The sequence below is a fragment of the Nerophis lumbriciformis genome, linkage group LG22 (genome assembly GCF_033978685.3).
Source record: "Nerophis lumbriciformis linkage group LG22, RoL_Nlum_v2.1, whole genome shotgun sequence".
NCBI lineage: Eukaryota > Metazoa > Chordata > Actinopteri > Syngnathiformes > Syngnathidae > Nerophis > Nerophis lumbriciformis.
In genome coordinates this window covers 12,791,284-12,807,458 of record NC_084569.2, presented here as the reverse complement: position 1 = coordinate 12,807,458, position 16,175 = coordinate 12,791,284, and the positions used below count along the sequence as shown (strand labels likewise).

The following is a 16,175-nucleotide window of genomic DNA, read 5'->3' as shown; positions in this document are numbered from 1 at the left end:
AAACTCATTTGTATACTCTAGCCTTTAAATAGCCCCCCCTTTTTAGACCAGTTGATCTGCCGTTTCTTTTCTTTTCTCCTCTGCTCCCCCCTATCCCTTGTGGAGGGGGAGACACACAGGTCCGGTGGCCATGGATGAAGTGCTGGCTGTCCAGAGTCGGGACCCGGGGTCGACCGCTCGCCTGTGTATCGGTTGGGAACATCTCTGCGCTGCTGACCCGTCTCCGCTCGGGATGGTTTCCTGCTGGCCCCACTATGGACTGGACTCTTACTATTATGTTGGATCCACTATGGACTGGACTCTCACAATATTATGTCAGACCCACTCGACATCCATTGCATTCGGTCTCCCCTAGAGGGGGGGGGTTTACCCACATATGCAGTCCTCTCCAAGGTTTCTCATAGTCATTCACATCGACGTCCCACTGGGGTGAGTTTTTCCTTGCCCTTATGTGGGCTCTGTACAGAGGATGTCGTTGTGGCTTGTGCAGCCCTTTGAGACACTTGTGATTTAGGGCTATATAAATAAACATTGATTGATTGATTGACATTTCGGGAGAACATCCGCACCGCAACACAACATAAACAACAAACAGAACAAATACCCAGAACCCCTTGCAGCACTAACTCTTCCAGGACGCTACAATATACACCCCCCACTACCCCCCCCCCCCGCCCACCTCAACCAACCAACCCCCCCCTCCAACCCCGCCCACCTGACCCTCTTCATGCTCTCTCAGGGAGAGCATGTCCCAAATTCCAAGCTGCTGTTTTGAGGCATGTTAAAAAAAATAATGTACTTTGTGACTTCAATAATAAATATGGCAGTGCCATGTTGGCATATTTTTCCACAACTTGAGTTGATTTATTTTGGAAAACCTTGTTACATTGTTTAATGCATCCAGCGGGGCATCACAACAAAATTAGGCATAATAATGTGTTAATTCCACGACTGTATATATTGGTATCGGTTGATATCGGTATCGGTAATAAAGAGTTGGACAATATTGGAATATCGGATATTGGCAAAAAAGCCATTATCGGACATCTCTAGTTAATATTTGGTTACATGTCCCTTGGCAAGATTCACTGCAAGAAGGCACTTTTGGTAGCCATCCACAAGCTTCTGGTTGAATTTTTGACCTCTCCTCTTGACAAAATTGGTGCAGTTCAACTACATTTGTTGGTTTTCTGACATGGACTTGTTTCTTCAGCATTGTCCACACATTTAAGTCAGGACGCTGGGAAGGCCATTCCAAAACCTTCATTCTAGCCTGATTTACATACTTGCCAACCCTCCCTGATTTTCCCGAATTTCAGTGCCCCTCCCGAAAATTTCCCGGGGCAACCATTCTCCCGAATTTCTCCCGCTTTCCACCCGTACAACAGTATTGGGGGCGTGCCCTAAAGGCACTGCCTTTAGCGTCCTCTACAACCTGTCGTCACATCCGCTTTTCCTCCATACAAACAGCGTGCCGGCACAGTCACGTAATATATGCGGCTTTTATCCACACATAAGTGAATGCATGCATACTTGGTCAACAGCCATACAAATCACACTGAGGGTGGCCGTATAAACAACTTTAACACTGCTACAAATATGCGCCACACTGTGAACCCACACAAAACAAGAATGATAAACACATTTCGGGAGAACATCCGCACCGTAACACAACATAAACACAACAGAAATACCCAGAACCCCTTGCAGCACTAACTCTTCCGAGACGCTACAATATACACCAACCGCTACCACCAAACCCCCCCCCCCCCTCCCATCTACCGAATTCGGAGGTCTCAAGGTTGGCAAGTATGCTCATTTAGCCATTCCTTTACCACTTTTGACGTGTGTTTGGGGTCATTGTCCTGTTGGATCAAGACCCAACCTCCGGGCTGACGATTTTAGGTTGTCCTGAAGAATTTTGGATTGGCATAAGTCCTTAAAATGTACGCAAGTCCGCCTTTGTAGACCATGCCGACACCGCTGTCGATAAGCTTCTTCTTTTTCCGCTTTAATTTTGATCACTCCTCTTGACAAAATCGATACAATTCAGCTAAATGTGTTGGTTTTCTGACTTGTTTCTTCAGCATTGTCCACATATTCTCAATGGGGTTTAAGTCAGGACTTTGGGAAGGCCATTCTAAAACCTTAATTCTGGCCTGATTTAGCCATTCCTTTACCGCTTTTGACGTGTGTTTGGGGTCATTGTCCTGTTGGAACACCCAACTGCGCCCAAGACCCAACCTCCGGGCTGATGATTTTAGGTTGCCCTGAAGAATTTGGAGGTAATCCTCCCTTTTCATTGTCCCATTTACTCTCTGTAAAGCACCATTTCCTTTGGCAGCAAAACAGGCCTAGCACATAATACTACCACCACCATGCTTAACGGTAGGAATGGTGTTCCTGGGATTAAAGGCCTCACCTTTTCTCCTCCAAACATATTGCTGGGTATTGTGGCCAAACAGCTAAGTTTTTGTTTCATCTGACATCACGTGGACAAAGAAAAGACCTTATGGAGGAAAGTTCTGTGGTTTCTCAAGACAGCAAGAAACTCAAGACAGCCATGACATCTTGTTCTTTACAAGTGTATGAAAACTTTTGATCGCGACTGTACATGTAAATCTATCAAACATTTTTTTTTGTTTGTTTTCGTGGCTCACCAGACGGTCTGGCTTCAATGACGTATCTCGTGATGGGTGCACGGCCCGGATCACCGCTGGTCCAGTGCAGGGTCAGTGCGGAGCCGTAGCGAGAAATAAAGGGCTCCCCGGGAGGGCCTGGGGCTCCTGGGGGGGAAAGGTCCGAAAGGTTAAATAGTGATCTGTCAAGAAGTTACCGTACCAGGATTTTTCCGACCTTCTCCTGGCCCCGTGGTGATGTTGGCCTCCACCTCAGGTCCGTAGGTGAGCGTTTTGGCCCGGATACGGAAGTTGTAGGTGGCGCCGTCGGAGAGGTCCTTGATCTTCATCCACAAGGGGGCGCCGCCTTTGACGTCCACTGTCACTATCTTACTGACACCTGGAGTGCGAGGAGAGGAGTCTGTACAGAAAAGACTCTAGATAGCTGCATTCTGCAAGATGTAGGATTTAAACACACTTCAGGGTGCGTTGACATCTGTCATGTCGGGCTCGGTTTGAAGGGCCGAGTGCACAAAAGCTAGTCAAAGATCATCTCTATGAAGGTACTCGAGTGTTTTTTTTTTTTTTAAAGAATCTGCTGCAAAAAAGTTAGTCTCTCATGCCTTTTTTTAAACTGAACTACAACAGTTGAATAGCACCAAATGATACAAAGAGGGGGCCTAAAATGGCACTTTGAGGCGTCTTCTCCCCGTCATCTTTGTTGTAGCGGTGTAGCGTGCAAGGACGGGAGTGGAAGAAGTGTCAAAAGATGGAGCTAACTGTTTTAATGACATTCAGACTTTACTTCCATCAATAATGGAGCAGCATCTCCTCATCCGTGGCTCACTGGTGCAACAACGCCGGAAATGTGTCCAGGGAAAAACTCTAATAACTAAAGTTCCTTGGGTGAATTATGTAAATGATTTTGTGCTTCCATAGAAGTAAGTAAGAACTTTACACTACTTTATATTAGAAATGGCAACATCGGAGGATGAATGTCCCATAACAAGAAGATAGAGAAAAAGAAGACGCTTGTTGACTACGGCGGACTACAATGGCGGACCTGTGCACATTTTCAGGACTTATGCAGATCCCAAATACAGATCAGCAGGTACCAGTAGGTAAGAAAAGTTAGTTTTGCATAATATTGCAAAACATAATATGTCTGCTAATGGGTTCCATTTTGCGGTCCTTTTACACACACACCATAGTAATACTCGTATGTTGACAATCCATAAAGCGGTGCGGCTTCATAGCTTACCAAAGTCGTACTAAAACATTTTGACAGATTTTTGAGCGCCGCGTGTAATGATCTATATTTTCAATGGAACATTTCAAGTTTCAAGTTTTCAAGTTTCAAGTTTAAAGTTGTGGTGTTGTTTATAGGCGTCATCCTGCAGTCTACAAGTATCTCTTATGTGTGACTACCATCTACTGGTCATCATTACACCATGTAACAAATACAATAGCTTCGAGGTCAGTATCCATAACCAGAATTATTACGTACATTAGGCGCACCGGGTTATAAAGCGCACTGTCCATTTTTGAGAAAATTAAAGGCTTTTAAGTGCGCCTTATAGTCCGAAAAATACGGTACATCGCGCGCGTCTGTGTTTCGTCTTCATCCACCGTGTTTCAAGGTTGCGGAAAGTGCACATTTTCCCATAAGTTGTTTTACATTCAGACTCTTGTAGATGTGGCCATCTTAAAATCCGACATTATAACGTAACGTCGGAATGCCCGACTTCCAACTTCCGAGGGAACTGGGACGCAGCATTGTCTTACATAAGGATTGTGAGCGATAGGCAAAATTCCAAAAGAAGTACAGTTTCCCACATCTCAGTCATTTCTACCATTACCATCTAACCATCCATCTTCTTCCGCCAGAAAAAGTAAGGCGTTTTCTGACGGAGAGTTTATTAAGGAGTGCTTATCGGACTCTGTTGCGCTGATATGCCCGGAAATTTGGAACTTCAGCTGAAGAACAGAACGGCCGACTTTGACTGTTTTCCGCTGGCTTTGGATGAGAGCTGCGATGTACGTGACACCGCCCAGCTGCTCATCTTCTTACGTGGGATAACTGCAGACTTTCAAATCACAGAAGAGCTGGCAGCCATGCAGTCAATTAAAAGGGACAACCACAGGTAATGACTTATTCACATAGGTAAATGCGTGTTTGGACATGTTAGGACTGAAATGGGACAAGCTGGCAGGTGTGACAACAGATGGTTGTCCAAATCTGGTGGGGAAAAATGTTGGACTTTTAAAGAGGATGCAGGATAAACTTTAAATTAACCCTGTGCAGAAATTGACATTTTTGCATTGTATTATACATCAGGAAGTGTAGTTTAAGACAGTGTTAAAAATAAAACCATCAAAAGCAATCTGCTTTAGGTATAAAGGTAAGTTAGGTTAAATGAAAGTATTATTATCATTATTAATTATTATTATTATTATTATTATTATTATTATTAATCTTACGGTATATCAAAAATAATATTGAGCTAAATTTAATTGAAATATTGTCGATGTGGCCCTCCAGCAGTGCTTCGGTTGCTCATGCGGCCCACGGTAAAAATTAATTGCCCATCCCTGCTTTAGAGGCAGCCTCAGTGATGTTAACTAGGGAACTCCCGAATAAATAGAGGAGCACGTGGGACTGCCCCTCAGAGCGTGGTGGGAGACTGTAACTGAGTGTGTAGCCCCAAACGTTTCTCCTCATGAGCAAAATTTAACTCTGCCTGATTCCTTCTTCTTGTCTTGTGTAATAGATAGTTCGGTGTTTCAACCTGACAGACAACATTCACACGCTAGGGCCAAATGTTTAGTGTTGCCAATCAACCTATCCCCAGATCATACTTGCCAACCTTGAGACCTCCGATTTCGGGAGGTGGGGAGGTGGGGGGCGTGGTTGGGGGTGGGACGGGGGCGTGGTTTAGGGCGGGGGCGTGGTTAAGAGGGGAGGAGTATATTGACAGCTAGAATTCACCAAGTCAAGTATTTCAAACACACATATATATATATATACATACATATATATATATATATATATATACATATATACATACATATATATATATATATATACATATATACATATATACATACATATATATATATATATATACATATATACATATATACATACATATATATATATATATATATATATATATATATATATATATATATATATATATATGTATATATATATATATATATATATATATATATCTCCTGAAAATATGCAAACAAAACTGTGTTTAGATAATTGATACTTCAAACTTGCATAAATAAATCTTAAGGAATATAACATAACTTGGCTTCTGAGAGCTTCAAAATGTAATGAATAAAATGCTAAAGTTGTTGATAAACAAACAATTATTTTAATAATTAAATATGGTCATTTTAAATTAATTATTATGATCATTTAAAATTAATTATGTTCATTTTAATGTACAATTATATGGCTGGATGTAATAAGGAGTCAGAAAAAATACAAATAAAAATACAATACATTTTTATGTTTTTAGCAAAATATAGTAAAAATGTATTTAGTTTTTTTTTTTTAAATTAATAAATATAATTATTTATAGGTAAGATAAACATAATAATACAATTTATCTCTAGTCTGGATGATTTAGTTTTTGTCACCCTGTGATCCTCACTCAGGTCCGCATGGAGCTGGAGGGGGCGTGGCCTCCATCTCCGGCTGAAAATCGGGAGCTTTTCGGGAGAATATTTGTCTCGGGAGGATTTCGGGAGGGTTGGCAAGTATGCCCCAGATGCATGTCTTTGAAGGTGGGAGGAAGCCGGAGTATGTTGTGGCTTGTGCAGCCCTTTGAGACACTGGTGATTTAGGGCTATGTAAGTAAACATTGATTGATAAACATTGAGTACTCAATCACGGGGAGAACATGCAAACTCCACACAGAAAGATCCTGAGCCCGGGATTGAACTCAGGACCCCTGTGCCACCGTGCTGCCCCAGATGCTACCATTACCAATTAAATTAATTAAACTAGAAAACCTTTCATTTTTGCCCCAAGTCAGTCAGGAAATTATAGTCATATTGCCACCCCCAATCAGCACTTTAAATAATAATGATAATAATAATGACGGGTTATATAAAGACACCCATAGATATTTCATGCCTTTGCTTAAAGACAATTAGCAACCTGAGCTCAGCATTCCACCTCTGCCCCCCCCATTACTTAACAATCTGCTGCAGACACCCACACTTAGGCAGCCATTAGTCATGTTCCTCTCACTGAGAGCAAGCCGCACACGATATATCCTCTACACGTGTACTTTTACGAGACCACATCATCATTCCGCGCTGTCATATTTTCCCAGCCCGTGTCATAAACGCTGCATGTGCTATCTGTCTGCAAAAGATGAGTTTCAAACGAACACGTTGACCCTCCCCGGGCCAGAAAGGTGGTAAATCACAGTGTGCAGGGAAGGGTAACGAGCCCCCCCCTCCGTTCTCACCGTCGACTGGCGTGCACGGCTCGTAAACCAGACGGTAGCCTTCCACGATGCCGTTGGCCTGCTTGGGCTCTCCCCAGGACACGTTGACGGAGGTGGTGGTCAGCTCACTGAAGTGGATGAAGCCGGGGGCGGTGGGAGCTGTTAAGAGGTAGAAACGACGGTAATTGTGTAAAAATTGAGACATTCTTGCAGGATTACACAATACCACCTTTAAGGGTAGGACATGATCTTAACAAATTGTCCTATAGGACAGTAAGCCCCAAGCAACGGTGCGGGGACTGCTACCAGTCCGTGACGCATTTGCATAGAAACAATAATTAATTTATAAACTACCGCATTTTTGCCGACTTAACTTTTGCCCGTCCCACTGAACACACCAATGAGCTTGGAAATAGATGCATATTACAACTCCTTTGTATTATATATACAAACCCCGTTTCCATATGAGTTGGGAAATTGTGTTAGATGTAAATATAAACGGAATACAATGATTTGCAAATCCTTTTCAACCCATATTCAATTGAATGCACTACAAAGACAAGATATTTGATGTTCAAACTCATAAACTTGATTTTTTTGCAAATAATAATTAACTTAGAATTTCATGGCTGCAACACGTGCCAAAGTAGTTGGGAAAGGGCATGTTCACCACTGTGTTACATGGCCTTTCCTTTTAACAACACTCAGTAAACGTTTGGGAACTGAGGAGACATTTTTTAAGCTTCTCAGGTGGAATTATTTCCCATTCTTGCTTGATGTACAGCTTAAGTTGTTCAACAGTCTGGAGTCTCCGTTGTGGTATTTTAGGCTTCATAATGCGCCACACATTTTCAATGGGAGACAGGTCTGGACTACAGGCAGGCCAGTCTAGTACCCACACTCTTTTACTATGAAGCCACGTTGATGGAACACGTGGCTTGGCATTGTCTTGCTGAAATAAGCAGGGGCGTCCATGGTAACATTGCTTGGATGGCAACATATGTTGCTCCAAAACCTGTATGTACCTTTCAGCATTAATGGCGCCTTCACAGATGTGTAAGTTACCGACTCAGTGGCCTAGTGGTTAGAGTGTCCGCCCTGAGATCTGTAGGTTGTGGGTTCAAACCCCGGCCGAGTCATACCAAAGACTATAAAAATGGGACCCATTACCTCCCTGCTTGTCACTCAGCATCAAGGGTTGGAATTGGGGGTTAAATCACCAAAAAATGATTCCCGGGCGCAGCCACCGCTGCTGCCCACTGCTCCCCTCACCTCCCAGGGGGTGATCAAGGGTGATGGGTCAAATGCAGAGAATAATTTCGCCACACCTAGTGTGTGTGTGTGACAATCATTGGTACTTTAACTTTAACTTTAACTTTACCCATGTCTTGGGCACTAATACACCCCCATACCATCACAGATGTTGGCTTTTCAACTTTGCGCCTATAACAATCCGGATGGTTCTTTTCCTCTTTGGTCCGGAGGACACGACGTCCAGTTTCCAAAAATAATTTGAAATGTGGACTCGTCAGACCACAGAACACTTTTCCACTTTGTATCAGTCCATCTTAGACGAGCTCAGACCCAGCGAAGTCGACGGCGTTTCTGGGTGTTGTTGATAAACGGTTTTATATATATATGTATATGAAATACTTGACTTGGTGAATCCTAGCTGTAAATATACTCCTCCCCTTTTAGCCACGCCCCCAACCACGCCCCCGTCCCACCCCCACCGCCTCCCCCCACCTCCCGAAATCGGAGGTCTCAAGGTTGGCAAGTATGAATGTATTCAATGTTTATAAATGAATATTTAAATATACTAAATTTAAAAAAGTGAATAAATATTCAAAATAAGATCATTAAATGAAATCTAGTTTGGTTACGCCATCATGAGCGCAACACAAGGTTGTAAAAGTTCAACTACAATTCTAAATAAGACGTCAAAAGCAAACTAAAATCAAATACACAGCAGCTTAAAGACTGATCAATACCTATTTAAATTTAGAAATACATAAATATGATGATTTATCAAAATATAAAATAAATATACCTGAACAGAACGCTCACGATGGTTACACCAAAAAGTAACGCTATGAATCGCGTTTTTCCAAGATTTTGGGGCATTTTTATGCTATTTCCAAGCATCTCCTTTTTATTATCGGTCAAACTAATGCATATTATATATGCATGCCCTAGTAAACAAAAAAAAAAGTCATATTTATTTTGATTGTTACATTTTGAAGTACATTTGTGCAGGTGGGTGCGAATGTACCCATTACCAGAGCTGTAAACCCATAATATCAGTGCAGTGTCAGTACAGCTATAGAGTGTTTCCACACACTCTCTAAAGGCATCAATTACCCATCACTAATTCAAACACTCGCTTTGAATCCACAATTCAAAAGGTGACTCGCATCACATTATATTTTACTTTTTACTACGGGTGTTTTATGGAATAGTGGATGACTCGATCTGGAGGAGTCTGATTGGTAACTTCGCAGTCGAATCAGTTGGACTTTGAAAACCCCTCGAGTTGGAAGGATTTTCTGAGATAAAAGGTGCACACCTTTGGACACGAAGCCCGTCAGCCCGGAGGTGTACCTTCCACCATGTCACCCCGGCAGGAGACCTCCTCACTGCTCCCCTCTGGCATCGGTAATGAACCTTCCACAGGTTCACATACTTCCTCAGATAGTCAAATTTAATGCTCCGGAGCTGAAGCCGCTATTAACTTGTGCACGAGGTGTAACAAAATAGTAAAATCATTGGTACAGCTGGTAATGTCACTCACGTGTTACATTACCAAACACCTTTGACAGTCAAAGCATGATTATAACAATTCACCTCATTAAACTACTCAATCGCTACCGGTTTTTATTTGTTTACGCGAGTGTTTAGCCTTTTTCTTTAAAGTGGAAACAGTCGTAAATGAGGTCTGTTTATTTGAAAAAATCACAGTTATCATGTGCTCTTCAAAAAACCCTCTAAATTGCTCAGTGGCCTTGTGGTTAGAGTGTCCGCCCTGAGATCGTGTAGGTTGTGAGTTCAAACCCCGGCCGAGTCATACCAAAGACTATAAAAATGGGACCCATTACCTCCCTGCTTGGCACTCCGCATCAAGGGTTGGAATTGGGGGTTACATCACCAAAAAATATTCTTGGGCGCGGCCACTGCTGCTGCTCACTGCTCCCCTCACCTCCCAGGGGGTAATCAAGGGTGATGGTGATGCAGAAAATAATTTCGCCACACCTGGTGTGTGTGTGTGTGACAATCATTGGTACTTTAACTTGACTTTTGTCATGATCCGTGGTCCGGATCATGTTTTTGTTATGTTCTGTTAGTTTTGGACTCTTTTAGTTCCTGTTTGACACCTGAGTTTGTTTTAGTTACCATGGCTACTTATGATTTTCACCTGCCTCTGGTGTTGGGGACGCGCACCTGCTTCTAATCAGAGGACTATTTAAGCCTGCCTTTGCCAGTCAGTCGTCCTGGTGTCATTATTGGTTTCATGCCGCAGTTTCGTGTTTGTTCTATGCCATAGTTAATGCTAGTTGTTTCATGCCACAGTTTTGTGAGGTTCATGTCTATAGTTTCATGTCCTACGTTTTTGCCTTAGCTTCCGCGTGCGATAGGCACGCTTGCCTTCGGGTTGTTTTCTGTTTTGTACCTCGTTGATTGTTTCTTAAAATTAAATCATGTTCCTACCTGCAAGTAGGGTGGCATGGCGTAGTGGGTAGAGCAACCGTGCCAGAAACCTGAGGGTTACCATCCAAAAAACGCTGCCGTTGTGTCCTTGGGCGGGACACTTCACCCTTTGCCCCGGTGCCACTCACACCGGTGAATTGAATGATGAATGATAGGTGGTGGTCGGAGGGGCCGTTGGTGCAAATTGCAGCCACGCTTCCGTCAGTCTACCCCAGGGCAGCTGTGGCTATGAAAGTAGCTTACCACCACCAGGTGTGAATGATTGATGGGTTCTACATGTAAAGCGACTTTGAGTACTTAGAAAAGCGCTATATAAATCCCAGTTATTATTATTATTATTATTATTATTATTAAGTCCTGTCCGGAGTCGTCCGTTTGCCTTCCTGGGAGAACGACCCCACAGTAAGCGAAAACCACGTCGTGACAACTTTTTGTAAACTGTCTTGCCCGTAGTCAACTTTGGGCAAAATCTAACGGGTCAGATTGTCAGGCTTGTCACTGACAGTTTGGTTATGTTTGGGTTTTCCCCTGTTTGTGTTTATTTCCTGTCAACTCTCTTATTTTGGTTCCATTCCTCCCTGAGCGCTCGTTTCCCATACCTGGTTGCAATTTCCAATCAGGCTACTATGTATACCTGTATTGTGGCCAAACAGCACTATTTTTGTTTCATCTGACATCACATGGACAAAGATAAGACCTTCTGGAGGAAAGTTCTGTGGTCAGATGAAACAAAAATTGAGCTGTTTGGCCACAATAACCAGCAATATGTTTGGAGGAGAAAAGGTGAGGCCTTTAATCCCAGGAACACCAAGCCTACTGTCAAGCATGGTGGTGGTAGTATTATGCTCTGGGCCTGTTTTGCTGCCAATGGAACTGGTGCTTTACAGAGAGTAAATGGGACAATGAAAAAGGAGAATTACCTCCAAATTCTTCAGGACAACCTAATATCATCAGCCCGGAGGTTGGGTCTTGGGCGCAGTTGGGTGTTCCAACAAGACAATGACCCCAAACACACATCAAAAGTGGTAAAGGAATGGCTAGAATTAAGGTTTTAGAATGGCCTTCCCAAAGTCCTGACTTAAACGTGTGGACAATGCTGAAGAAACAAGTCCATGTCAGAAAACCAACACGTTTAGATGAACTGCACCAATTTTGTCAAGAAGAGTGGTCAAAAATTCAAGCAGAAGCTTGTGGATGGCTACCAAAAGCGCCTTATTGCAGTGAAACTTGCCAAGGGACATGTAACCAAATATTAACATTGCTGTGTTAATGTCACAGTAGGTGGCAGTAATGCACCTGTAACATTAACAAAAAAGTACCACTGATAGTCACACACACACTAAGTGTGGTGGCTTTGCCCTCTGCATTTGATCCATCCATCTTGTTCCACCCCCTGGGAGGTGAGGGGAGCAGTGAGCAGCAGCGGTGGCCACGCCCGGGAATCAATTTGGTGATTTAACACCCCCAATTCCAACCCTTGATGCTGAGTGCCAAACAGGGAGGTAAAGGCTCCCATTTTTATAGTCTTTGGTATGAGGCGGACACTCTAACCACAAGGCCACTGAGCAGGTCTAATAGATAGTCTTAATAGATCAGGCCTGCATTTTACATTTACAAATTAAAAAAATAAACAATTATTTATTTATTTTTTTTCTCCGCGGGGAGCAATTAAAAAGTGTAAAATAAAAAGAACCAATGCAACAAAAAAAAAAACAATTGGTACTTTAATCACCGATTTTCATTTGGGCAACGTTGAGAATGGCCCGTTGACACAAAAAGGTGCAAAAACACACCTGACATTTGCAGAAATGTCAAAGATGACTATTGTTTCTCCTTCACTATTATTTTCACTATTTTTAAGGCTCTCAAAACCGAAGTGGCCAGGGACAGACTCTCGTTAACTAACGAAGAAAGGCAGCTTTGTATGATGGAGGACCGAAATGCTAATGAGCGCGGCTTTCTTTTATTTTTTTTATTATTCATCACTCTGTGGCTTACTGGCGAGGCGACGCTGAGAGGATCTCTAATGCGACCTCCTTAGTGAGAGATGGTTTTACATCTTGTACGGGATGAAGGCTCCATTCTTGTTTCGAAGGCACATGTTGCGAATAAATTAGCGGCGTGACCTTGAGCTGAGGCCGCAGTCAGTGTGTTTTTACACGAGGACGGGCAGGTGTCACATTTTTTTTATGGCCTTGCAGATTTTTCTTTTGCTTTTTAAACCTGAAATCATCTGCATTAATTTACTATGCACTACTTTGTAATTTTTTTAACACACTTTTATATACGGTATTTCATAGCATAGGCGCCGATCTACATTTCTGCCTTTGGGTGCTCGGTGTGTATGTATTAGTGTTGTCCCGATACCAATATTTTGGTACTTTTCGGTACTTTTCGAAATAAAGGGCACCACAAAAAATGTCATTATTGTCTGTATTTTAGCAAAAAAATCTTAGGGTACGTTAAACATATAATTATTATTGTAATTTAGTCCTTAAACAAAATAGTGAACATACTAAACAACTTGTCTTTTATTAGTAAGTAAACAAACAAAGGCTCCTAATTTAGTCTGCTGACTAACATATTGTGTCATTTATCATTCTAATATTTTGTCAACATTATTAAGGACAAGCGGTAGAAAATGAATTATTAATCTACTTGTTCATTTACTGTTAATATCTGCTTATTTTCTGTTTCAACATGTTCTATCTACACTTCTGTTAAAATGTAATAATCACTTATTCTTCTCTTCTTTCATACTTTAAATTAGTTTTGGATGATACCACAAATTTGGGTATCAATCCGATACCAAGTAGTTACAGGATCATACATTGGTCATATTCAAAGTCCTCATGTGTCATATTTCAAAGTAAAGTAAAGTACCAATGAATGTCACACACACACTAGGTGTGGCAAAATTATTCTCTGCATTTGACCCATCACCCTTGATCACCCCCTGGGTGGTGAGGGGAGCAGTGAGCAGCAGCGGTGGCCGCGCCCGGGAATCATGATGGTGATTTAACCCCCAATTCCAACCCTTGATGCAGAGTGCCAAGCAGGGAGGTAATGGGTCCCATTTTTATAGTCTTTGGTATGACTCGGCCGGGGTTTGAACTCACAACCTACCGATCTCAGGGCGGACACTCCAACCACTAGGCCACTGAGTTTATAAACATAATATAAATGTAAAAAAAAAACGAAAGAAGATTTTGTGATGCTAAAAAATATCGATGTAATCATAGTAGTATCGACTAGACACGCTCCTGTACTTTGTATCATCACAGTGGATGTTAGGTGTGGGTCCACCAATGGCGTTTGTTTATATTGTAGCGTCCCGGAAGAGTTGGTGCTGCAGGGAATTCTGGGAATTTGTCCTGTTGTGTTTATGTTGTGTTGCGGTGCAAATAGTCTCCCAAAATGTGTTTGTCCTCGTTGTTTAGTGTGGTTTCACTATATGGCACATGTTTATGACAGTGTTGGCATTGTTCATACGGCCACCCTTGGTGTGACATGTATGGCTGTTGACTAAGTATGCAGTGTGTTCAAAGCCAAGATGATTATGTCATCAGTATCATTATCGGGCACAATGAAATCTTGGTTAATTGTAGAATATATGACTTGTGACTTGTTTTATTATGTAAAACGGACCAAACTCGCCACAAAATTAACAACAAAAAGGTTGGCTTTTCAAAAATTATTTTAAAGATTGAAAGTTGCCATCAATCCCATGTGGGTGCTCGGGCCCCAAAGCACCCACGGGGTCGGCGCCTATGTTTCAGTGTCCCTTCTTTGCACCCAACAAGCTTTTATGCTGATATTTTAGTGTTAGAGTAATTATGTATATATTATCACACAACTTTATGTTTAAGGGCCTTTGCTATAAATTATTGTCAATTGTGTTGAAGTGGTATTTTTGTATCTGTGCAAAGCCGTCTTTATAAGTGTTGTGTCCAGACTCGGCCTGCTGACTGCCAAGGCCGAACATCGGGTACCAGGACGCAGACAAAGCAGAGACGAGGCGATAGCACCAGCGTCAATACATTTGCATTTTTGTATAATCATATATTGTGTCTAACTGGAGTTGTCGAGATTACCCCCTTCCCTCAGCGACAGCTTCAATGATGTAACCAGGGACCTTCCAAATAAATAGAGGAAGCACGCGGGCTGGACTTTTAGAACGTAGTTTAGATCTGTAACTAGAATACAGCCCAAAACACGTGTCTCCTCATGAGCTACATTGAACTCTGTCTCTGCATGATTCCTTGCTTCTTGTCTGATTAATAGATGTCATCAGTGTTTGAACCGGACATTTAGTCACCTGCTTGCTGAGTGCGCCCTCTGCTGGGCAGGGACCGCGGCCCGTCCCCTGCCGCGTTGAAGGCGGCCACGCTGATCATGTAGGTGGTGTAGCCCGTCAAGTTTTTCAGCTTGACCCCCAGCTCGGGCAGGAACAACGTGCGCAGACGCTCCGTATCGTTCTGCAGCTGAAACTCCCAGAAATAGATCTGGGAAAAGAGAGTTCAAGGATGCGGCGGCGGAGGAAATGATGCAAGTTTGGCCGATTGCGGAGCAAGATTGGATTACCTTGTAACCTTGGATGTCTCCGTTCTGTGCATCCAGGGGTGGGGGGTCCCATGTGACGTCCAGCTGGGTGGCAGTGGACGACTGGACCGCGACATTCTGGGGCGGGGCAGTCGGGACTATAGTAGGTTACAAAAAAGGAGAGGTGAGTATGTATAACATGCTGGATGTTTAATACAGTAGGGCAGGGCTGGGCAACCCACAACGTTGAAAGAGCCATATTGGACCAAAAATACAAAAAACTAATCTGTCTGGAGCCGCAAAAAATTAAAAAACGTATATAAGTCTTATAATGAAGGCAACACATGACGTAAGTGTCTATATTAGCTATAATAACCTACTATAAAAATGACTTTTAGAGTCTTATATAAGTGTTATAATGAAGGCAACCCATGATGTAAGTGTCTATAGTAGCCTACTATCAAAATGACTTTAAAAGTCTTATATAAGTGTTATAATGAAGGCAACACATGACGTATGTGTCTATATTAGCTTTAATAGCCTATTATCAAACTGACTTTAAAAGTCTTATATAAGTGTTATAATGAAGGCCACACATGATGTAAGTGTCTATATTAGCTATAATAGCCTACTATCAAAATTACTTTAAAAGTCTGAAATAAGTGTTATAATGAAGACAACACATGTTGTAAGTGTCTATATTAGCTATAATAGCCTACTATCAAAATGACTTTAAACGTCTTGTATAAGTGTTGTAATGAAGACAACACATGATGCAAGTGTCTATATTAGCTATAATAGCCTACTATCAAAATTACTTTACAAGTCTTATATAAGT

At 42.2% G+C, this 16,175-nt stretch overlaps 1 protein-coding gene across 2 annotated transcripts in view; it reads right to left on the bottom strand.

The window, feature by feature from the left end:
• sdk2a (sidekick cell adhesion molecule 2a) overlaps positions 1-16,175 on the bottom strand; it is a 428,423-nt gene that overhangs the window by 28,996 nt on the left and 383,252 nt on the right. The window contains exons 37-41 of one of the 2 annotated variants that reach the window (XM_061974231.1): positions 15,380-15,495; positions 15,114-15,300; positions 7,112-7,249; positions 2,857-3,039; positions 2,661-2,786 (exon numbers count right to left, since the gene is read on the bottom strand). In XM_061974231.1, the coding sequence (XP_061830215.1) occupies positions 2,661-2,786; positions 2,857-3,039; positions 7,112-7,249; positions 15,114-15,300; positions 15,380-15,495 (750 nt within the window). The remainder of the gene's footprint in view (positions 1-2,660; positions 2,787-2,856; positions 3,040-7,111; positions 7,250-15,113; positions 15,301-15,379; positions 15,496-16,175) is intronic. The other variant, XM_061974232.1, reaches the window with a different exon arrangement.